The 22,907-nt window shown below is 45.3% G+C and overlaps 1 protein-coding gene across 4 annotated transcripts in view; it reads right to left on the bottom strand.

Moving 5' to 3' along the window:
• Positions 1–7,179: 7,179 nt before the first annotated feature.
• LOC106579830 (triple functional domain protein) overlaps positions 7,180–22,907 on the bottom strand; it is a 139,018-nt gene continuing 123,290 nt past the window's right edge. For 2 of the 4 annotated variants that reach the window (XM_014160062.3, XM_014160078.3), the window contains 17 exons: positions 22,621–22,687; positions 22,157–22,260; positions 21,987–22,056; positions 21,662–21,751; positions 21,331–21,474; positions 21,081–21,158; positions 20,091–20,282; positions 19,714–19,891; positions 16,088–16,881; positions 14,504–14,751; positions 14,136–14,277; positions 13,354–13,381; positions 11,204–11,366; positions 10,883–11,004; positions 10,469–10,748; positions 10,034–10,172; positions 7,180–9,855 (listed from right to left, as the gene is read on the bottom strand). In XM_014160062.3, coding sequence (XP_014015537.2) covers positions 9,298–9,855; positions 10,034–10,172; positions 10,469–10,748; positions 10,883–11,004; positions 11,204–11,366; positions 13,354–13,381; positions 14,136–14,277; positions 14,504–14,751; positions 16,088–16,881; positions 19,714–19,891; positions 20,091–20,282; positions 21,081–21,158; positions 21,331–21,474; positions 21,662–21,751; positions 21,987–22,056; positions 22,157–22,260; positions 22,621–22,687 — 3,397 coding nt within the window. In that variant the 3' untranslated portion in view covers positions 7,180–9,297. Of the gene's footprint in view, positions 9,856–10,033; positions 10,173–10,468; positions 10,749–10,882; positions 11,005–11,203; positions 11,367–13,353; positions 13,382–14,135; positions 14,278–14,503; positions 14,752–16,087; positions 16,882–19,713; positions 19,892–20,090; positions 20,283–21,080; positions 21,159–21,330; positions 21,475–21,661; positions 21,752–21,986; positions 22,057–22,156; positions 22,261–22,620; positions 22,688–22,907 lie in introns of those variants that run through there. The other 2 variants (XM_045702163.2, XM_045702176.2) reach the window with 2 other exon arrangements.

The following is a 22,907-nucleotide window of genomic DNA, read 5'->3' as shown; positions in this document are numbered from 1 at the left end:
TGCTATTTTGCCATTGGGCAGAGAGAAAACGTTGCAATTTTATAACACATTTCTTGAAATTCTACTCACTTTGCCATGGGGAAGAGAGAAGAAAAGTGCATTCTAAAGCAAATTTCCTGCAATTCTACACATTTTGTAAGGACTTATGCCATGCTAATATGATATCTGAGTGAGAATAACTAAGAAAACCTATGGGGGCCCCCTGGAGGTCAGAGCCCCTGGGCAAGTGCCCTGCATGCCCGGTCGGTATTCGGCCATGATTTCTACAAGTTTAGATAGCTGGCTAGACTAACTATCCAAAAATTGGTAGCTGACATGGCTAATTGAGTGATTGTCAGTGATTGACATAACAAGAGAAAAACTGCTGATGCCTAACCAAATTTCAAAATTGTACCTGCTGTATTCTTACGCTCAATATTAAGTTGAGACCAGAGTTCCTAAACCATATATATATATATATATACACTGCTCAAAAAAATAAAGGGAACACTTAAACAACACAATGTAACTCCAAGTCAATCACACTTCTGTGAAATCAAACTGTCCACTTAGGAAGCAACACTGATTGACAATACATTTCACATGCTGTTGTGCAAATGGAATAGAAAACAGGTGGAAATTATAGGCAATTAGCAAGACACCCCCAATAAAGGAGTGGTTCTGCAGGTGGGGACCACAGACCACTTCTCAGTTCCTATGCTTTCTGGCTGATGTTTTGGTCACTTTTGAATGCTGGAGGTGCTTTCACTCTAGTGGTAGCATGAGACGGAGTCTACAACCCACACAAGTGGCTCAGGTAGTGCAGCTCATCCAGGATGGCACATCAATGCGAGCTGTGGCAAGAAGGTTTGCTGTGTCTGTCAGCGTAGTGTCCAGAGCATGGAGGCGCTACCAGGAGACAGGCCAGTACATCAGGAGACATGGAGGAGGCCGTAGGAGGGCAACAACCCAGCAGCAGGACCGCTACCTCCGCCTTTGTGCAAGGAGGAGCAGGAGAAGCACTGCCAGAGCCCTGCAAAATGACCTCCAGCAGGCCACAAATGTGCATGTGTCTGCTCAAACGGTCAGAAACAGACTCCATGAGGGTGGTATGAGGGCCCGACGTCCACAGGTGGGGGTTGTGCTTACAGCCCAACACCGTGCAGGACGTTTGGCAAAATATCAGCATGTGTTCTAGATTTGTCCTTTGTTGGTTAGGGTGGTTAGGGTTCTTTGTTGGTTATCTGTAATTACATTAGTGTATCAGAGCATGACCTTTCCACAAATTTAAAAGCTTTGCCTGCAATTAGCTCTTTTTGAAACCAGTTCAGTTATGCTGCTTATTGCAAAATTGTGTAAAAATGTTAACTTGGCACAATCCTCTGGCTTTGTGTTCGTTTATTTTCATTATCTATATTCAGCTTACACAAAGCTGTCTGGCTGGCTCAACCCCAAAAAAGACCTTGTTGTCAGTGATATTGTCATATGTGTGAAGTTGTGGTTTTATATCGCCAAGCAGGCCTGTCAACAGGATGAGGTAAACAGCTATCTATCTGTGTGTGTTTAGGTCACTGGGCTGTTTTAGACTGTAGCTACAGTCTCTGTAGTAGGTGAGCCTATTTTAACAGAACTTAGTTTACCAAAGGACAGCTAATAATTTCTTCCTTTCAGGGCCAGTTCCAGGCATAAGCTACATCTGCGGTCGCTTAGGACCCAAGGTCGCTAGGGGGCCCCCGACCATATATATATAGCTTTTTTTACATGGCACATATTGCACTTTTACTTTCTTCTCCAACACTTTGTTTTTGCATTATTTAAACCAAATTGAACATGTTTCATTATTTATTTGAGACTAAATAGATTTTATTGATGTATTATATTAAGTTAAAAATAAGTGTTCATTGTTCATTCAGTATTGTTGTAATTGTCATTATTACAGATGTGTGTATATATATACACACACACACACACACACACACACACACACACACACAGTTGAAGTCGGAAGTTTATATACTAAGGTTGGAGTCATTAAAATTAGTTTTTCAACCACTCCACAAATTTCTTGTTAACAAACTATAGTTTTGGCAAGTCGGTTAGGACATCTACTTTGTGCATGACACAAGTAATTTTTCCAAAAATTGTTTACAGACAGATTTCACTGTATCACAATTCCAGTGGGTCAGAAGTTTACATACACTAAGTTGACTGTGCCTTTAAACAGCTTGGTAAATTCTAGAAAATTATGTCATGGCTTAGAAGCTTCTGATTGTCTAATTGACATCATTTGAGTCAGTTGGATGTGTACCTGTGGATGTATTTCAAGGCCTACCTTCAAATTCAGTGCCTCTTTGCTTGACATCATGGGAAAATGAAAAGAAATCAGCCAAGACCTCAGAAAAAATATTGTAGACCTCCACAAGTCTGGTTCATCCTTGGGAGCAATTTCCAAACGCATGAAGGTACCACATTCATCTGTACAAACAATAGTACGCAAGTATAAACAGCATGGGACCACGCAGTGTAACGTTTGTCGTCAACATGAGACCAAAATGCAAGCGGGATGTGGATACTCATCTTTAATGATAAAGAATAACGCAAACACGGAAAACAAGAACGACTCACGACAGGCTAACATGCTATACATACAAAATAATAGCAGTGCTAGCGCAACAACCCACAAACCCAAGTGAAAAACACACACCTAATATATGACTCCCAATCAGGAACAACGATAACCAGCTGTCCCTGATCGGGAGCCACACAGACCAACATAGAAACATACAACCCAGAACAAACATACACAGACATCTTCTGCCACGTTCTGACCAAAATACTACACAACTACACCCTCTGCTGGTCAGGACGTGACAGTACCCCCCCCCCCCCCCTAAGGTGCAAACCCCAAATGCACCTAAAAAGAAACAAAAATCCCCAATACCACAACAAAACAAAAATAAATACCCCCTAAACAATAAGGGAGGGAAGGGAGGGTGGCTGCCGTCAACGACGGCACTGTGCTACACCCCCCCCCCCTCCCCAACCCACCTATCCTGGAGGTGGCTCTGGTTCCGGCCTACTGCCCTCCAGACTGTAGGTAGACTCATTGGGTTCCGGGTCGTAGACACCGTTGTGGATCGTGGGCAGACTCTTTCAGTTCCAGGTCGTAGGCATACTCCTTCCAGTCAATGCTGTAGGCAGACTCATTTAGTTCATAGTTAATTATATTCAGTTCCGGATCGTAAGCAGACTCCCTCGGTTCCGGACTAGACACTGTTGCCGGATACTCTGGACTGCACTCTGGTGCCGGATACTCTGGACTGCACACTGGTGCCGGATACTCTGGACTGCACACTGGTGCCGGATACTCTGGACTGCACACTGGATGCCTGATGCGTGGGGCTGGTAGAGGAGGTACCAGGCTGGATACACGCACCCCAGGAGTAGTGCAAGGAGTGGGAACAGGCTGAATAGGACTAGGCTGACTAATGGGAAGCTTGGTCCGGGTTGCTGGTACTGGTCGTGCCAGACTGGAGGTACTCACTTCCGGGTTAGCACGAGAGGCGGGAACCGGAAAGACTGGGCCATGGAGGCGCACAGGTGGCCTTGACCGCACCGCCTGCACAACCCGTCCTGGCTGGATGGAACTAGCAGCCCTGTACGAGCGGGATGCTGGTACAGGGCGAACTGGGCTGTGCAGGGGCCTGATGGTTGCCGTGCGTAGAGCGGGAGTAGGGTAGCCTGGTCCTAGGAGGCGTACCGGCGACCAGACGCGCTGCGCAGGCATCCTCCTACTAGGCTGGATGCCCACTCTAGCACGGCATCTGCGAGGGGCTGGAATAGCGCGCACCAGACTGTGCGTGCGTATGGGCGAGATAGTGCGCACCTCAGCGAAACACGGCGCCCTCCACTCCATACGCTCCTCCATATACTCACGGGTAGCTGGCTTATGGCTCTTCCTTGGCCTAGCCAAACTACCCGTGTGCCCCCCCAAAAAATATTATTGGGGGTGCCTCTCCAGCTTCCTCGCCAGTCATGTACCCCGGTAGCGCTCCCGGTCCTCACCAGCCTTTCACCGTTCCTCCCTCTCTCTTTCCACCTGTCCCCATGGAAGGTGATCCATTCCAGCCTGGATCTCCTCCCAAGTGTAGGAGCCTTTTCCCTCCAAGATCTCCTCCCAGGTCCATTTCTCACCATAGTCCATGTACTCAGCGTTCCTCTTCTCCTTCTTCCGCTGCTTGGTCTTGTTTTGGTGGGTTGTTCTGTAACGTCTGTCGTCGGGAATAGAGGACCAAAACGCAGCAGGAATGTGGATGCTCATCTTGTTATTTAATTTTAAATAAAGAGAACACCAAAATAACTAAACGAAGAACAAAACAGTCCTGTCATGCTCACACAGGCAAAACAAGAAACAATCTCCCACAACACCAAACCAAACAATTACCCATATATAGGACTCTCAATCAGAGGCAACGAGAAAGCACTTGCCTCCAATTGAGAGTCCAACCCCCATCAACCTAAACATAGAAATACAACAAACCAGAAAGAACATAGAAATACAAAACATAGAACATAGACCAAAACCCGGAAATAATAAATCAAACACCCTACTACATACACCACCAAAGGTTTGGACACACCTACTCAAGAGTTTTTCTTTATTTTGACAATTTTCTACATTGTAGAATAATAGTGAAGACATCAAAACTATAAAATAACGCATATGGAATCATGTAGTAACCAAAAATGTGTTAAACAAATCAAAATATATTTGATTTTAGCTGTAATCAAGGCAATGATGGCTACTTTGAAGAATCTCAAATATAAAATATATTTTGATTTGTTTATTTATTTATATATATTTCAGTCATGGTCAGCAACTATAGAACATGATAAAGATTTCCATATGTTGTTAGCATCCAGAGCGTCTTGCTGTAATTGACTGACACAAGGTTCAGAACTGTCATGATGCACTTGTTAAACACCAGCTCAGTATGCCCTCTATTGGCGAAGCCAGTGTGTGCGTGTGAACATTGAAAACAGGATTTGGCCTACCTACTGAGATAAAATCTCTGAAGATAACCTGAGCTTGCTGAGATGGCTCAGTAGCTGTGGTTGCATACAAAGCAGCTGCTACTTTCGCTCTAAAAACAGCTCTGTTGATTTCACACCTGATAAGAACATGCGCCATACCTCGGTTAAATACAAACACAGAAACTGTCCCTAAACAACCTTCAAATGTATAACTTAAAAAACATCCACACTTGATAAACTGCTACAAGAATATTTAGTTCAATTTCCTTTTTTTCAAGATGAGCAACATTAACTGAACGAAACATATAATTCAAGATCAATTCATAATTTGAGCAATCAATTAGGTTAAGCAGATGATTTTGGACATGAATAGTTCATTGACAGCTACTGAGTTTTTTTAACTTAATAAAAAAATGACTTGAACTTAACGGCTAAATCCGAGGATGTGGTTAACGTCTATGATCTTTTCCGGCATCAAACATCATAGTTAAGTCCGAGTGGTCTGAAAGTGAAATATACATTACTTCACACCTACATGAATCGGTAATCATTCTAAAAATCAGGAATGACCTTGGTTTGAAGCGCCTGTTGAAATAGAGGGTGGGGAAAGAACAGTTTAGTACTTTTTCAAACACATTTCCAATGAATAATCTTTGGTGCAAATTGACTGCACAACGCCTGCACCTTGGAGATAAGATCACAGACGCTCACTCTGGTTTCTCATATCTTGTTTATCATCGATAGAGATCTGATTCTGATGAGAAACATCCACTTATTGTGGACACCATTCACACCTCCTATTCCATTTCTTTCAACAACTGTCAACAACAATGTTATCAACCATGTTTCTCAGATATAAATGTTTATAAGGTTATAATTAGGTAAGTCCGCACCACATGCAGTGCCTTTCACAACACTTGACTATTTCAGCCTGAATTTAATATAGATTCAATTGAGATTTTGTGTCACTGGTCTACACACACAATAACTCTATAATGTCAAAGTGGAATTCTGTTTTAGATTTTTTTACAAATTAATAGAAAATGAAAAGCTGAAATGTCTTGAGTCATAAAGTTTTCAACCCCTTTGTTTTGGAAAGCCTTATATACGTTCAGGAGTACAAATTTACTTAACAAGTCACATAAAAGTTGCATGGACTCATTCTTTGTGCAATGATAGTGTTTAACATGATTTTGAATGACTACCTCATCTCTGTACCACACACATACAATTATATGCAAGGTCCCTCAGTTAAGCAGTGCATTTCAAATAAAGATTCAACCACAAAGACCAGGGAGGTTTAACAATGCCTCGCGAACAAGGGCACCTAGCGGTAGATGGTAAAAATAAAAAAAGCAGACATTGAATATCCCTTTAAGCATGATGAAGTTATTAATGACACTTTGGATGTTTGGATGCTGTATCAATACACCCAGTCACTACAAAGATACAGGTGTCCTTCCTAACTCAGTTGCCAGAGAGGAAGGAAACCGCTCAGGGATTTCACCATGAGGCCAATGGTGACTTTAAAACAGTTAGAGTTTAATGGCTGTGATAAGGAAAAACTGAGGATGGTTACTCCACAATACTAACCTAAATGAAAAGATAGAAGCCCATGTAGAATAAAAATTACTCCAAAACATGCATTATGTTTGCAATAAGGCACTTAATTAAAACTGCAAAAAATGTGGCAAAGAAATTCACTTCACCATGTCCTGAAGTGTTATGTTTGGGGCAAATCCAACACAACACATCACTGAGTACCACGCTTCATATTTTCAAGCATGGTGGTGGCTGTATCATGTTATGGGTATGCTGGTCATAGGCAAATATTGTACAATCTAGGTGTGCAAAGCTCTTAAGAGACATACCCAGAAAGAGTCACAGCTGTAATCGCTGCCAAATGTGATTCTAACATGTATTGACTCAGGGGTGTGAATACTTATGTAAATGAGATATTTCTGTATTTAATTTTCAATACATTTGCAAAAATGTCAAAAAACATGTTCTAATTATGGGGTATTGTGTGTAGATGAGTGAGAAAAAAATATATTTAATACATTTTTGAATTCAGGCTGCAACACAACAACATGAATAAGTCATGGGGTATGAATACTTTCTGAAGGCACTGTACATACATAAATATTTTTAAAAAACTTCCAAGGGTATGTTCCATACGTTTAATGGCAAAATAACTGAGGACTGAATAAAATATTTACAACAAGTAATGTGTAAACATCATTTCTGTACAAAGAAATATACATGCAAAAGTAAAAATAAGTCATTTAACATTCAAAATGACGTAGTATGTATCAAATATGATGAGGTTACATCCAGGTTCCCATGTTCGTCGTCCATGTTTGTACAGCTTTACACATGAATAAATAAGAGGACACAAAATGGGACTGTACAGGTTAACAAACACATTCATTGTATCACTGTTACTACTGCCTTGACATAGACATGAAACTTTGACAACCTTTTCAAGCTTAAAAGGAAATACAGCTGTTTCGTCCACCTCTCCAGATCAATTGACTGGCACTTTAAAATCAGTTTGAACTCATACAATGATTAATTCACTGAAAACAGCTAGGTCATGGTCACGCTTAGATAAAGGTTAGGGTAATAGCGCCGCAACGTCCATGCACAATTATTGTAACGTTGGTACAATGTTGTGGGCAGTTTTTTCCCCCTTCAAACCAAAGGCTCAGCAAAGAATGCTATCCCAAGTTTCAGTTAAACCAAGATGTTGATCATTGCAACACAATGTCTAGCGAAATACATAACTTAAAAAGTCAAACAAACTTACACAGCAATCACCACTTTGTGCACAGCTTGAGAAGAGAAGTGTTTGAAATGTTAATTAGGTATGCAGTGACAACCAACCACTATACAACGTTCTTACAACGCTAATAAATAAAGCCACTGTGAACCAATGTAAACATCTATCTCTAGGTTCAGCATGGTTTTCATAACTTAACATGGTACATTATATAAGACATTTAAAGAGGGTAAAATACAGTTAACTTTGGTATAGTTACAGAAAATAAAACAAAAACAATGACAAACTGAAAGCATAAGTGCCAATATCGATTCAAATCTTTTTTCTTATTTTACATTATTTGCAAAACCTGCATTTTAGGTTTCCAAGATATTAATACTGAACTTAATACAGAAAAGAGCTACACAATACATACATCTACTGCAGTACCAGGTACGTACATGCCTTTTTAGATTACGGGTACAACACAAGTCTTCATAAATAGTTGCATACATGTTAAAGCTGCAACATTGCACATGAGAAATGAACACAAAATACGAGTGCATTTATAGAAGTATTTCTGGTAGTGAGGGTTTAAGTCATTTGATTGGCATGAGGAGGAGCTAGTCTCCCTCACACCTCTCTTCCATTGGCAGGGCTTACTACTCAGCTAATGAAACAGCGTTTGAGACAAATTCTTCAAAATGAGAATGAAGGCAGGAACACATTATTTACAAAGTAAGGCGGATGTATCAGAAATCTAAAGAGCTTTTCCAATAGTGTTATAGCTTTTTGTTGTTTGTTTGCTTGTTTATTTATTTCTCTGCTGAGGTCTGACTAAAATAGCATAATCGTACTAACTGTTACAGGTCCATACAATAGCAAGGCCAGAACAAAGCATTTGCCGATTTATTGTATGTTAATCAACCACAACTACAATGAGTCTGGTCTCCAACTGGTTCTAGAAGTAGAGTTCTGAAGCAACGACCCTGTGGTGGGTCGGTGGTGCTTTCTTCATATGTCGCATTCATTTTTGTTTTCATTCTTTTTAATAACCTTTGTTTTTGAAAAGGTACATGAATAAAGACATTTCTTTGTTTCTTCACTATACATTTCCTTTACAAAAAGTAATCTCTCATTACAAAAACAATTTTCTTATATTCAACCAAAAGCAACCTGATATTACAGTATCGGTTTTTAATACTATCCAAACACAAGGCTTGCTCTCACTGGCTCTCGAGAAAGCTTTGTTCTCCCTGTTAGTCAAGTTTGAAATACTTTCAAATAGTTCATACTTTTGTGCAGGCATATAGCCATCATCCATACAAATGTGGGGGTGGAAGGGAAGTAGCTAAATCTCTTGGGGGGAAAAATCTCAGTCAAAAATATTCAAAGCAGTCAGCAGACAGCAGCAGCAGGATGCTGGGTAACATAGTTCTAAGGAAGTGGCGTAGTTGGCTGAGAGAGGATGAGATCATCATTGTGACTCGGTGGTGTCTGGGTACTGTAGTCCTCTAACCTGCTCATATCTGGTTGAGGAGTCTGCTGTGAAGGAAGGTCTTGATGCTGCCCACGGGCCTAACGTCGTTCTGGTGTTTCCGCCGCTCGATGAAGGAGATGAGTCTGGAGGTGTCGATGCACCCTGGGTGCTGGTTTTGTTGCTGGTGGGAGTCCCACGGCTGCAGCCAGGGCTCCTGAAGGCATGCGGCAGCCGAAGGTCTCCGGTCCGGCTCGCCCTGTAGGAGGAGACACACAAAGTCCCTGGCCGCCTGGCTCACACCCTGGAAGTAGTCATGGGGGAAGCTGAAGTCCAGACGACAGATGTTCAGGCATGTCTCCTCAGCGCTCTCGTCCAGGAAGGGAGATGCCCCGCTCAGTACCACGTATGTTACAACCCCCAGGCTCCAGAGGTCAGAAGTCAGGGAGACGGGCTGGCCCAGCACCAGCTCCGGGGCTGAGAACTCTGGGCTGCCCAGTAGAGGGTGGATGTAGTGGCCGCTGTTCAGCTGGACGGCGTCTCCGAAGTCTGTCAGCTTGACCACGGGCTGGGCAGAGTTCTGCTCCACTAACACATTCTCAGGCTAAAGGGATACACACCGATACCCACGCACATACACGCAAAGAAAGATATGATTAAGAATTGACCCATGATGGGAGTATTAGCTTTGCTTAAGAACAATAGTTAGACATCATACTGTTTCATACAGTACACAATCACATTTAACTCCTACTCTACATGTCACAGCCTTTGTGACTCACCTTCAAGTCCAAGTGAGCTATCCTCCAGCTATGCAGGTAGTGTAAAGCTTCTAGAATGTCCCTAAGGTACAAGGCCACCTTCTCTTCAGTGAGGTTACCCCAGCTGACTATGTAGTCCAGGAGACGGCCTTGATCAGCCCTGCAGACACAAAGCACCAGAGAGAGACATTAGCCCACCAATATGGTAGATGTACAAGAGGGCTGCTTGAACATGATTCAAAAGCACAACACAGTGAATAAATATATACAGTAATATATTGTTCAAAACGGTAATCAATTCTATTTCAATTCAGGAATTATAATTTTCCTCAATAATCATAATACATACAATGAGTGTGTCCCAAATGCTATCTATCCCTCTGTAGGGTACTACTTTTGATCAGTTATAGGGAATAGGGTGCCATTCGGGGCCCAGCCACAGTTTTTCTAACGTACATCTCCAGCACTAGCACGTAGCTGGTGGCTGTCTCGAAGGTGTCCAGCAGGCCGACCAGGTGTGGGTGTTCCAGACACTGTAGTATCCTCAGTTCCTGGAGCACCTGCTCACGCCGCATCAACCGCTTGTTTACATGTTTGGCTGCCACGGCACGCTTGCTCCCACGCTGGTCACAGCGCTTAGCCACTGAGAACCTTCCCCTGCCCAGTTCTGTGACCTCTGTGTAGAAGGACTCAAAGTTGTTCTTCCAAATCACTTCACTCCCATCGTCGGAGGCCTCTGGGAAAATAGAAACATTGAATGTTAAAATGCAAAAGTACTGAAGAATTCATATACTGTGTGTAAGTAGTGTGAATATAGAGGATATACTGTATCCCCACAGGAGTTTACAACTCAACTCAACAGTGACTAACCTGAGACTCTGAGGCTGGCGGAGGATGACACGCTGCCCACTACGTTGGTGGCAACACAGGTGTACACCCCGTCATCCTCCACAGACACACCCATGATGAGGAGAGTTGCCTCGCCCGTGTCACTGCAGAGAGAGAAGGGAAGTCATAAGGTAAGTTTCAACAATAGCAACATTTACTTTAATTCAACTACAACAGAACATTGTCTTCCAACAGCTAAGTTCATTCTAACGCGTTGCAATGATCCCTGTAAGACCCTCCAGAGAAGAGTATCTGCTAAATGACTAAAATGTAACGTAGAATGTCATCACTGCCGGTGTGTACCTGTAGGTGATGCTGTAGTGTCCGTCGTTGCTCAGAGTGCTGTGGTCAGGTCCTCTCCAGGTGACCGAGGCTTTGGGTCTTCCACAGACCTTACTCCTCAGAATGACATTCTCCCCCAGGTCACAGGTCACATCACTCAGGGGCAGCAGGAACTCTGGGGGTACTACAGAGGTGACAGACAGAGGACACGTGAGTTTGACTGTGTCACATGCTACAGTTGAAGTCTGAAGTTTACATACACCTTAGCCAAATACATTTAAACTCAGTTTTTCACAATTCCTGACATTTAATCCTAGTAAAAATCCCCTGTCTTAGGTCAGTTAGGATCACCACTTTATTTTAAGAATGTGAAATGTCAGAATAATAGTAGAGAGAATGATTTATTCCAGCTTTTATTTCTTTCATCACGTTCCCAGTGGGTCTGAAGTTTACATACACTCAATTAGTATTTGGTAGCATTGCCTTTAAATTGTTTAACTTGGGTCAAATGTTTCGGGTAGCCTTCCACAAGCTTCCCACAATAAGTTGGAATGAATTTTGGCCCATTCCTCCTGACAGAGCTGGTGTAACTGAGTCAGGTTTGTAGGCCTCCTTGCTCGCACACGCTTTTTCAGTTCTGCTCACAAATTTTCTATAGGATTGAGGTCAGGGCTTTGTGATGGCCAATTCAATACCTTGACTTTGTTGTCCTTAAGCCATTTTGCCACAACTTTGGAAGTATGCTTGGGGTTATTGTCCATTTGGAAGACCCATTTGCGACTAAGCTTTAACTTCCCGACTGATGTCTTGAGATGTTGCTTCAATATAGCCACATCATTTTCCTACCTCATGATGCCATCTATTTTGTGAAGTGCACCAGTCCCTTCTGCAGCAAAGCACCCCCACAACATGATGCTGCCACCCCCGTGCTTCACGGTTGGGATGGTGTTCTTCGGCTTGTAAGCCTCCCTCTTTTTCCTCCAAACACAACGATGGTCATCATAGCCAAACAGTTCTATTTTTGTTTCATCAGACCAGAGGATATTTCTCCAAAAAGTACGATCTTTGTCCCCATGTGCAGTTGCAAACCGTAGTCTGGCTTTTTTATGGCGGTTTTGAAGCAGTGGCTTCTTCCTTGCTGAGCGGCCTTTTGGGTTATGTCGATATAGGACTCGTTTTACTGTGGATATAGATACTTTTGTACTTGTTTCCTCCAGCATCTTCACAAGGTCCTTTGCTGTTCTGGGATTGATTTGCACTTTTCGCACCAAAGTACGTTCATCTCTAGGAGACAGAACGCGTCTCCTTCCTGAACGGTATGACGGTTTCGTGGTCCCATGGTGTTTATACTTGCGTACTATTGTTTGTACAGATGAACGTGGTACCTTCAGACGTTTGGAAATTGCTCCCAAGGATGAACCAGACTTGTGGAGGTCTACAATTTTTTTCTGAGGTCTTGTATGATTTCTTTTGATTTTCCCATGATGTCAAGCAAAGAGGCACTGAGTTTGAAGGTAGGCCTTGAAATACATCCACAGGTACACCTCCAATTGACTCAAATTATGTCAATTAGCCTATCAGAAGCTTCTAAAGCCATGACATAATTTTCTGGAATTTTCCGAGCTCTTCAAAGGCACAGTCAACTTAGTGTATGCAAGCTTCTGACCCACTGGAATTGTGATACAGTGAATTATAAGTGAAATAATCTGTCTGTAAACAATTGTTGAAAAATTACTTGTGTCATGCACAAAGTAGATGTCCTAACCGACTTGCCAAAACTATAGTTTGTCAACAAGAAATTTGGGGAGTGGTTGAAAATGAGTTTTAATGACTCCAACCTAAGTGTATGTAAACTTCCTACTTCAACTGTAACTAGCCTTGCGATATACTAGCGTCCTGTCCATGGGGTGTACTTTCTTTTTTCAAGCTGCCTCACGCTACAGGAACAGGAGACAGGATCCTGCCCTACGCACTGCTCTGGCTCGGAGGAGGATACTTACCTCCAAACTACACAATCCCACATCTGAGCTACCCAATATACAATAGAAAGTATGCAGTACAATACAAGACAATAAAAACTTGTCTTATTGAACCCTACTATGTGAAAATATAGATGTAATTAATTTACTGTATAGTAAAGCCCAAGCAAAAGCATTTAAATATATACATACCATCATAGATGTAGTTGGGGTTTAGAAGCTGAAAGAAAAATATGAACACAAATAAGTTTCTTCTCCAAATTAGTTTGACCACACATACATTAAATAATTACAACATGAATCCATTAAATTAGGTTAATGCAGAGGGGCTTTAAGTCTTACAGCCATACTGATGTTAATGCAGAGGGGCTTTAAGTCTTACAATCATTCTGAGGTTAATGCAGAGGGGCTTTTAGTCTTACAGCCATACTGATGTTAATGCAGAGGGGCTTTAAGTCTTACAATCATTCTGAGGTTAATGCAGAGGGGCTTTAAGTCTTACAGCCATACTGATGTTAATGCAGAGGGGCTTTAAGTCTTACAATCATTCTGAGGTTAATGCAGAGGGGCTTTTAGTCTTACAGCCATACTGAGGTTAATGCAGAGGGGCTTTAAGTCTTACAATCATTCTGAGGTTAATGCAGAGGGGCTTTTAGTCTTACAGCCATACTGAGGTTAATGTAGAGGGGCTTTAAGTCTTATAGCCATTCTGAGGTTAATGCAGAGGGGCTTTAAGTCTTACAGCCATACTGAGGTTAATGCAGAGGGGCTTTAAGTCTTACAGCCATACTGAGGTTAATGCAGAGGGGCTTTAAGTCTTACAGCCATACTGAGGTTAATGCAGAGGGGCTTTTAGTCTTACAGCCATACTGAGGTTAATGTAGAGGGGCTTTAAGTCTTACAGCCATACTGAGGTTAATGCAGAGGGGCTTTTAGTCTTACAGCCATACAGGTGATTATCAAATCAACTCTACCTTTACAGAAACTTTATTAGTCAGACAGTCTTGAGACTTGCGGTAGCCGTTTTCCATCTTATTTTCCTTCCTGGTCTCCTTGTCTCTCTTCTCAGACTTTCTCCTAATGCGGAGTGCTGTGTGCCACGAGGATGACTTCCTGCTCCAGACAAGAGAATGAGAAAGAAAGGGGAAAAGAGAGAGAGAAAGAAAAAGGAAGAAAGGAAGAGAAAAAAGTTTAACTTGTGATTTCTACATCTTTGTCTACCGTTTCACTTTTATGATGGCAGAGCTCATGATGTGAAAATGGAACTGTCTTTGGGATGATAAAGCTTTTCATTCATTCATTCAGGTTGGTACATGGAGTAGCAGCAGTGTCTGTCTCTTACTTGATGGTTCCTTCGGGGAGGTCGGGGATGATGGTGGAGGTGTGACCCAGTACGTAGCCGGGGATCCAGCCCTCGGCGGCAGGGCCCTGCTCGGTGGCAGCCCGGAACACCAGGAACATGTTCTGCTGATTGGAGGCCAGCATCTGGACCACCTCGCCCTGGGAAACACTGATCTCATCCTCCTTCAGGGCCACGTAGTCCTGGGTCACCAGCATGGTGCTGATGCTGCTGCTGCTACTGCTTTCACTCTGGAGGAGGGGGAGGCAGGGGAGGATGGGAGGCAGGGGAAGAAATGGAGTCAGTAAGGGTTTATAGGTAGGGTTACACAAAGAGAGAGGCATAGAGAGAGAGAGAGAGAGAGAGAGAGAGAGAGAGAGAGAGAGAGAGAGAGACGGACAGACAGACAGACAGACAAACAGACAAATGCACGCACACACACACACACACACACACACACACACACACACACACACGCACGCACGCACGCACGCACGCACGCACGCACGCACGCACGCACGCACGCACGCACACACACACACACAAAGCATTCTGTGATAATGACTCTAAAATACTCAAATTCAAATGTTATTGATTTGACTGCACATGAGCATCATTTGTTGTTCAGCTGTTTATATGCTAGAGCTCATACACAAAGAAGGACTCATTTCAAAGCATTCATTACAAAAGGTCCATAAAGTAGAGTGAGGAAAGTCATACTGTAGCAACTAACATCTGGTTCCTACATGTCTCATAACTAGACCTTCTCATTTGTAGAAGCGAAAACAAGGTATCCACAAGTCAGAGAGACAGAGCAGAGTTTACATGGAGTGGGTGTCTTTCAAAGACAATGAGAGTAGAGAGGAAACAGTTTCAGGAGAGACAGAGCCTGAAATAAAGTTTGAAGTGAGGCCAAATGCATTTGGTGTGAGTCAAATGTATTCAGGGGCAAGGCAAGGGGAGAACGGGAACGGAGATGTGTCATCAGTCCCACAGAACCAAGACAGAAAGGAAGCAGCATGGTCAGAGCAAGAGCTAAGAGAAAACAGGAGAGAAGAAAAACGGTTCTTTCTACATCAGAGCTCCTCTCCTTGCAGGCAGGTAAAGTCGAATTCAAATATCAATCTTCCATTATATCAGCATTCATTTTCATTTAACCCAGTAAATGCCTTGATGTTTTTTTAGATCAGACCAGAGCCTGAAGCAAAGGGACAGCAAAAACTCAGGTCATGTCTAGAAAATGTTAGAGCCAAGACAGAGCTGGGTGTGTGAAGTTAGGGAAGCAGAGGCAGAGAGTCATACTGGAAACACTTACCAAGGGAGAGGAGAGGACACAGTACATACAGTAAATACAGTACAGCAAGCTGTGTTACTGTAGTAGTTAGCTGCTGTACCAGCCAAAAACACACTGTTAGTAGTCTGAAAGACAGCAGGAAGGATGAAAACTCACACCATAGGCAAGTTAGTGTACTTAGATAGTTTAGTATGCACTTGTGGTTCAAATGACTCAGGAGAACTTCTGGTCAGCCAGTAAGGTTAGTAGGGACTAAGCCGGACAGAAGCCTGGGACTTGAGTAGGGATCTTACCCCGTTGCTCTGCGTGGACTGTACGGACTGCTCACTGGTGGAGGAGCATGTGCTCATGCGGTCTATATCCTTGAGGTGGGTGGAGTGGCGGTGGCTGTGGCTCTCCCTGTGGCCTAGGGTCAAGTCTCCACTATCACTGTGGTAGGAGAAGGAGCCAGGCCGGCTAGCTGGGGAGGCTGGGACCGCGGTGGACCAGAAAAAGGAGCCTTTCTGGGCTGGGCTGCCCGGGATGAATTCCTCCTTTATGGTGCAGGTCAGTGGAGAGACCGTCCCTACCCGAGGCTTGGCAAGATTCAGAGGGGCCACAGCCAGCTGTGGGATGGGAGTCTGAGGGTCCTCCCCAAGGTAGCTCTCCTTGAAGCTGCCCTCAGCAATGCCCAAGGACTTGCCATTGCTGTTGTTGCTGGTTCTGCTGTGGGGCTGGGGACCCTCCAGTACTCGCATCTTGGGGACATCTTGGGGCCACAGGTCCCCCTCTGCATGGTCAGGAGGGCAGGGGGTCTGGGAGGAGGGGGAGGAGGAGGGGGGTTGTCGGGACCACGTACCTGCTGTTCTGTCCGGGCCGTCAGAGCCCGGAGGGTGGTGGTGGTGGACAGGCTGCGGGATACGGGAGGAGGGCTGGGGGATGCGCGAGGGCCGGCGACTCTGGGGGCCACACAGAGAGTTACTCCCAGGGCCAACTGTGGAGCTGCTGCAGCCGCCTCCAGCCAGGCCACTGCTGCTGCTGGGGGCCCCCAGGCCTGGTCCACTTGACCCCACATGGTTTCTCTGGTACTCGATAGGGGATGTCAGTGCTTGGGGACACAAAGAGAGAAAGAGAGAGAGACAGAGAGAAAGAGTCACCTCAGTGGTACGAGTACACACTGTCTAGCTATGAAACAAAAATATAAAAACATTCTTTGCATTTTACATTCCAGTACATCATACTATATAGTTCATATTAAGGTATGTTCTAAACACTTATTTTCTCAGAATGTTGATACATTCTATGGAGCATATGACTACACAGGGAGACAGATGAAACATCGTATGTCATGCCCTGACCATAGAGAGCTCTTGGTTCTCTATGGTGTAGTAGGTCAGGGCGTGACTAGGGGGTGTTCTAGTTTATATTTTCTATGTTGGTGTTTTGTATGGTTCCCAATTAGAGGCAGCTGGTAATCGTTGCCTCTAATTGGGGGTTCATATTTAGGTAACCGTTTTTCCACCTGTGTTTGTGGGATATTGTTTTTGAGAGAGTGCATGTAGCACTCCAGTACTGCATGGTCGTTGTTTGTTTCTTGGTTTGGTTAAGTTTCACAAAAATAAAGATGTGGAACTCCAATCACGCTGCGCCTTGGTCCGTCTCTCCACACGACCGTGACAGAATATCCCAACAAACAAGGACCAAGCAGCGTGCAACGATGGGAAAAGTAAGTTGGATCTGGAAGGAGATCATGGGAGGACACGAGACCCTTCCTTGGCGGGAGTCGCAAAGGAGCATGGAAGGACAGCAACGACGCCGGGGTTCGCGGCCACAGAAACCCCAAGAATTTGTTTTTGGGGGGGGCACATGGAGCTGGCGGCTGAGCAGAGGGAAGAGCCAGAGACCGTCAGGGAGGCGATAGAGAAGTGGTCGGTCGACCCAAGGAGAGAGCCAGAGCCCGCCTGGGAGTCGATGGAGCAATGTGAGGAAGGATATCAGAGAATGATGTTGGCGAGGAGTAGGCTGCAGCGCAGGCGTGCTGAAGAGCGTGCCATCAGTCCGGTGCCGGCTCCACGCACCAGGCCACCAGTGTGCCTCCCCAGCCCAGTATGTCCTGTGCCGGTTCCTCGCACTCGCCCTGAAGAGCGGGTCATCAGTCCGGTGCCATCTATCCTCTCTCGTCCTGAAGAGCCAGAGACTGTCAGGGAGGCGATGGAGAAGTTGGGAGAGAGAGAGAGATGAGAGAGATGTTGTGCAGGTGTGTTCTGCATAACATTCGACCTGAAGATCCTGACAGCAGTCTGTTGAGTCCTGTGCCAGCTCCCCGCACCCTCCCTGAAGTGCGTGTCAACAGTCCGGTGCCACCTGTGCCAGCTCCAAGCACCAGGCCTCCAGTGTGCCTTCCCAGTCCGGTACGTCCTGTGCCAGCTCCCCGCACTCGCCGTGAAGTGCGTGTCACCAGTCCAGTGCCACCTTTACCGGCTCCACACACTAGGCCTCCAGTGTGCATTCACAGTCCAGAGCTTCCTGCGACGGTTCACAGTCCAGAGCTTCCGACGACGGTTCCCAGTCCAGAGCTTCCAGCGACGATTCCCAGTCCAGAGCTTCCGGCGACGGTTCCCAGTCCAGAGCTTCCGGCGATGGTTCACAGTCCAGCGCTTCCGGCGACGTTTCACAGTCCGGAACCTCCAGCGACGGTCAACAGTCCGGAACCTCCAGCGACGGTCAACAGTCCGGAACCTCCAGCGACGGTCAACAGTCCGGAACCTCCAGCGACGGTCAACAGTCCGGAACCTCCAGCGACAGTCAACAGTCCGGAACCTCCAGCAACGGTCCGGAGCTTCCAGCGACGGTCAACGGCCCGGAGCTTCCAGGGACGGTCAAAGGCCCGGAGCTTCCCGGGACGGTCAACGGCCCGGAGCTTCCAGTGACGGTCAACGGTCCAGAGAGTCCAGGCACGGTGTCCAGTCCCGCTCCATGGCAGGAGCCTTCCTCTGCGTCGGTGCCCAGTCCAGGCACGGCGTCCAGTCCAGCTCCAAGGCTGGAGCCTTCCTCTCCGCCGATGCCCAGTCCAGGCACGGTGTTCAGCCCGCTCCATGGCAGGAGCCTTCCTCTGCGCCGATGCCCAGTCCAGGCACGGTGTTCAGCCCGCTCCATGGCAGGAGCCTTCCTCTGCGTCGGTGCCCAGTCCGGACACGGCGTCCAGTCCAGCTCCAAGGCCGGAGCCTTCCTCTGCGCCGGTGCCCAGTCCAGGCACGGCGTCCAACCCAGCTCCATGGCTGGAGCCCTCCTTTGCGCCGGTGCCCAGTCCAGGCACGGCGTCCAACCCGGCTCCATGGCTGGAGCCCGCCTTTGCGCCGATGCCCAGTCCAGGCACGGCGTTCAGCCCGGTGCCATGGCAGGATCCGGGTTCTGGGCGGGGGCTACGACCTGCACCGGAGCCGCCACCAACACTAATCACCCCCCCACCCTCCCCATTTGGTTTCAGGTTTTGCGGCCGGAGTCCGCACCTTTGGGGGGGGGGGGGGTACTGTCACTCCCTGACCATAGAGAGCCCTTGGTTCTCTATGGTGTAGTAGGTCAGGGCGTGACTAGGGGGTGTTCTAGTTTATATTTTCTATGTTGGTGTTTTGTATGGTTCCCAATTAGAGGCAGCTGGTAATCGTTGCCTCTAATTGGGGATCATATTTAGGTAGCTGTTTTTCCACCTGTGTTTGTGGGATATTGTTTTTGAGAGAGTGCATGTAGCACTTCAGTACTGCATGGTCGTTGTTTGTTTCTTGGTTTGGTTAAGTTTCACTAAAATAAAGATGTGGAACTCCAATCACGCTGCGCCTTGGTCCGTCTCTCCACACGACCGTGACATCGTAATCATCTGGGAGAAGCTAGCATAATATCACTACACAGTTACACAGATGAACCGTGATGTGTCTTTTTTTACCATTGAGAAAGTTGCGTTGGCTCTCCAGGATCTGGGTGATCTGGTGGACCCACATCTGGCTGACTCCAGGGTTGGCTGAGTGCATTACGTAGGTCTCCACACCGCCACTGGATGACCGGGAGGTCAGGGTGAACTTACAGGGGTCGTCTGTGCTCTCCTCCAGGCCCAGCCAGCTCACCTGGACGGACACACACACGCACACAAGATACAGGGGAGAGGACTGGATGTGAGTGTTTTCAGAATCAGACAACTATTCAAACGACTTTGGCCCTTAGGGCAATTACTATCCTAGCAATGTCCAGCCAAAAAAATACATCCACTGTAATATGATCTAAGTGGATTGATTAGGGGAGATGATCACGATCGATGCGCCATACTTTAACGCTGTTCTTGAAGAGGTATCCCGGCTGGGAGTAGCCTTTCTTCTTGTCCAGGGGCTCACTGAAGATGACGATCTGTTCGAAGAGGAAGACCCTCCTCTCCTTCATCCTTGTGAGTAGCCCCCCGTCCTGATCTGATACCATGAAGGTGTCCTGGAGCAGCAGTCTGCCTTGGGCCACAATCTTGCCCTGCATGGGGGAATACCAATGTATTGGCTGTCTGGTTAAATAAAGGTTTAAGGCCCAATGCAGCTGTTTTATATCCATATCAAATTATTTCTGGGTAAGTACCATACTGTAAAAGATTTCCATTCAAATGGGCAAAAGTAACTTTTAGCAAAACACTATTTCTCAAGCAAGAATTTAGCTAAGAGTGTCTAGGAGTCATCTAAGTGGGGAGGGGAAAACTAGCTGTTATTGGCAGAGAGGTCTTTGTGTGGCTGGTGCCAGGCTGGTCTCTCTTTGTTATTGGTCTATTAACCAATTTACGCATGGTGATGTCACCATGGAAAGCCAAAAATCCCACACATGCAAACCTGCTGATTAGAAGGTCCTGTGTAGATTGTATTTTGAATCAGCAACTATCAGGAAATAACTCTAATCAAATTTGTTCATACGTTTACAGTGTCAGTTTGATATAAAAAAACAGGCAAAACAGAATTTTGACTGTACTGGACCTTTAAATAAAATACATACAAATAAAAGTAGGGAGGACAGAAGACAGCCTCAGACTTATTCTTAGCCACTCAGATGAAATATGCATATTATATGGATGCTATTATCATATAATACAATGAGTGAAAACAGAGAGAGCGAGAGCAAACCCAAGCCCTTCTCCCATTTATCATATGATCCATGTGACTTAACGGCTGAAATCAAATTCAAGTAAGCTATTTTGGAGAATTTGTGACCTTCTAAACTGAGCCAGATAGAACTGAAAAACTACATTCTCTATTCCCTGAAGAAGACAGAGCCTGTGAGTCTTACGTCAAAGCCTTGGAGACGCCCAACGTTCATCATGTCGTTGCATCTTTTGGGCACAACACACATGACCTCCACCGCTTTCTGGGAGAAACAGAGAAGATAGAAAACACAATTTTAGAGGAAAAGAAAACATAATTGCAGCTTTATAACAAGTATAACTTTTAGATAAAAACAAAATCATAGCAATATTAATGCTCGTCCATGTTATTAGGGGCGGAAGGCCATCAAATCAAACCCAGATTGTAGTTCTTACCTCCAGCTCAGTAGTATCTACTGCAGCCTTTTTGGAGAACTTAAGTAAATCCTTCAGCAGCAGCTGGTACTTCATGATGCGCTGCACAGGCTTAATGAGAAGATCAGTGATCTGGAGTCTGTGGCCCAGACGCTGCTTGAGCTCCTAAAATACACGGAGCCATTAGATTTAGTTGCACACAGTAAAAACAAAGGACTGCGTAAAAATATAACACAAGGTATGAGAACAGGAAACAATGAGGTTCTTATGATGAAATATATGCTCCGTTCGAGACTGGAATAAACCCACTTGCGGGCTATGTGTGGGGTGAAGGGAGTGTGTGTATTCTTACCTCAAAGTAAGTGTCTATGTACTCAGACACGATGTGCTCTGATTTGGGCTTGTTCTGACAGTACACGATGTACATGTGTAACCGTCGCTCCTAGCAGGAAAACAAGGAAACAAAACAAGGGAAATGGTGAGGAAGTGGTATTATGGTCCTTGCTATCCGTAATCCTTGGGATGTCCCTACCCCATTTCATTTCAAATTAGGGGTTTTGGTTAAGGTTAGGGGTTAAGGTTAGGGTTTAGCACTAACCATGTTATGATGCACAGCACAGTGACATCCACTACTGATGGTATATTTTGGCCAATGAAAATCATCAAATCTCTCTTACTTGTTTGACGAACAGGGGAGCCAGCCTATCAGGGTCCTCCAGGCACTTCTCTAGCTCTCCCAGGAAGAAGCTGTGGCCAATCAGAGAAGAGTATTGTGAGAAATATACTAATATAAAAGTCAATCTAATAATAACGCTAGTACTGTAGGTAGGTACTATTCTCGTCTTACTCTCTATGCCAGTCGTAGATCTGGTGGATATTCCCAAACACTATCTTGTCTTTTCCCCTCATGTCGTCTGGTACGCCGTCCTCCTTCATTTTGCTGATGTAGCCCTGAAGGGGAGATAAGACATTCAGGTGACCACAGGACTAGACACAGCGCCAAATTCAGCCAATACTATTCCAATGCCCTGTCCACAAACAACCTCTGGCCCTTAGGGCACTTGTGGTGATCTGATCTGATAGGTATATGCACTATGTTTAGAGGGCAAGGTGGAGCTGTTACCATATTGCTTTTACCTATTCAGCTCATTTAGATTCATATGGAGAGCCTAGGAGTCGTAAGGATTAGGGATTGTTTTGTGGACGGGACCTAGCACTTTGACCAAGTCTAAAACGTGAACAGAGTGTGATGGAGAGGAGTGAGTCATTGATTATGGGCCTACAGTAAAGTAAGAAAGGATGTGTTCTCACCTCCACCACTGAACCCAGGTCTCTCACATAGTCCCTCTCTGTCTCCACCAGCTCCAGTAACACATAGCTGTAGGGGAGAGAGGTGAAGTAAACAATGAGAGGATTGTTTAGCTAGACCACCACAGGACAGTTTTATCTGATGGCTCAGGGCATATTGTAGGCTGTGAGACCATAGAAATAGAATGACTAGAAAGGGGCCTTCACCGGTCCACCCATTACGGCCTCATTGACTTGAATGAGGGCGACCCTTCTAGTCATTCTATTTCTACGTATGAGACGTTGCGGAG

The sequence above is a fragment of the Salmo salar genome, chromosome 02, assembly GCF_965601325.2.
Source record: "Salmo salar chromosome 02, fSalSal1, whole genome shotgun sequence".
In the NCBI taxonomy this organism is placed as follows: domain Eukaryota; kingdom Metazoa; phylum Chordata; class Actinopteri; order Salmoniformes; family Salmonidae; genus Salmo; species Salmo salar.
This window is presented reverse-complemented; position numbering and strand designations above follow the sequence as displayed.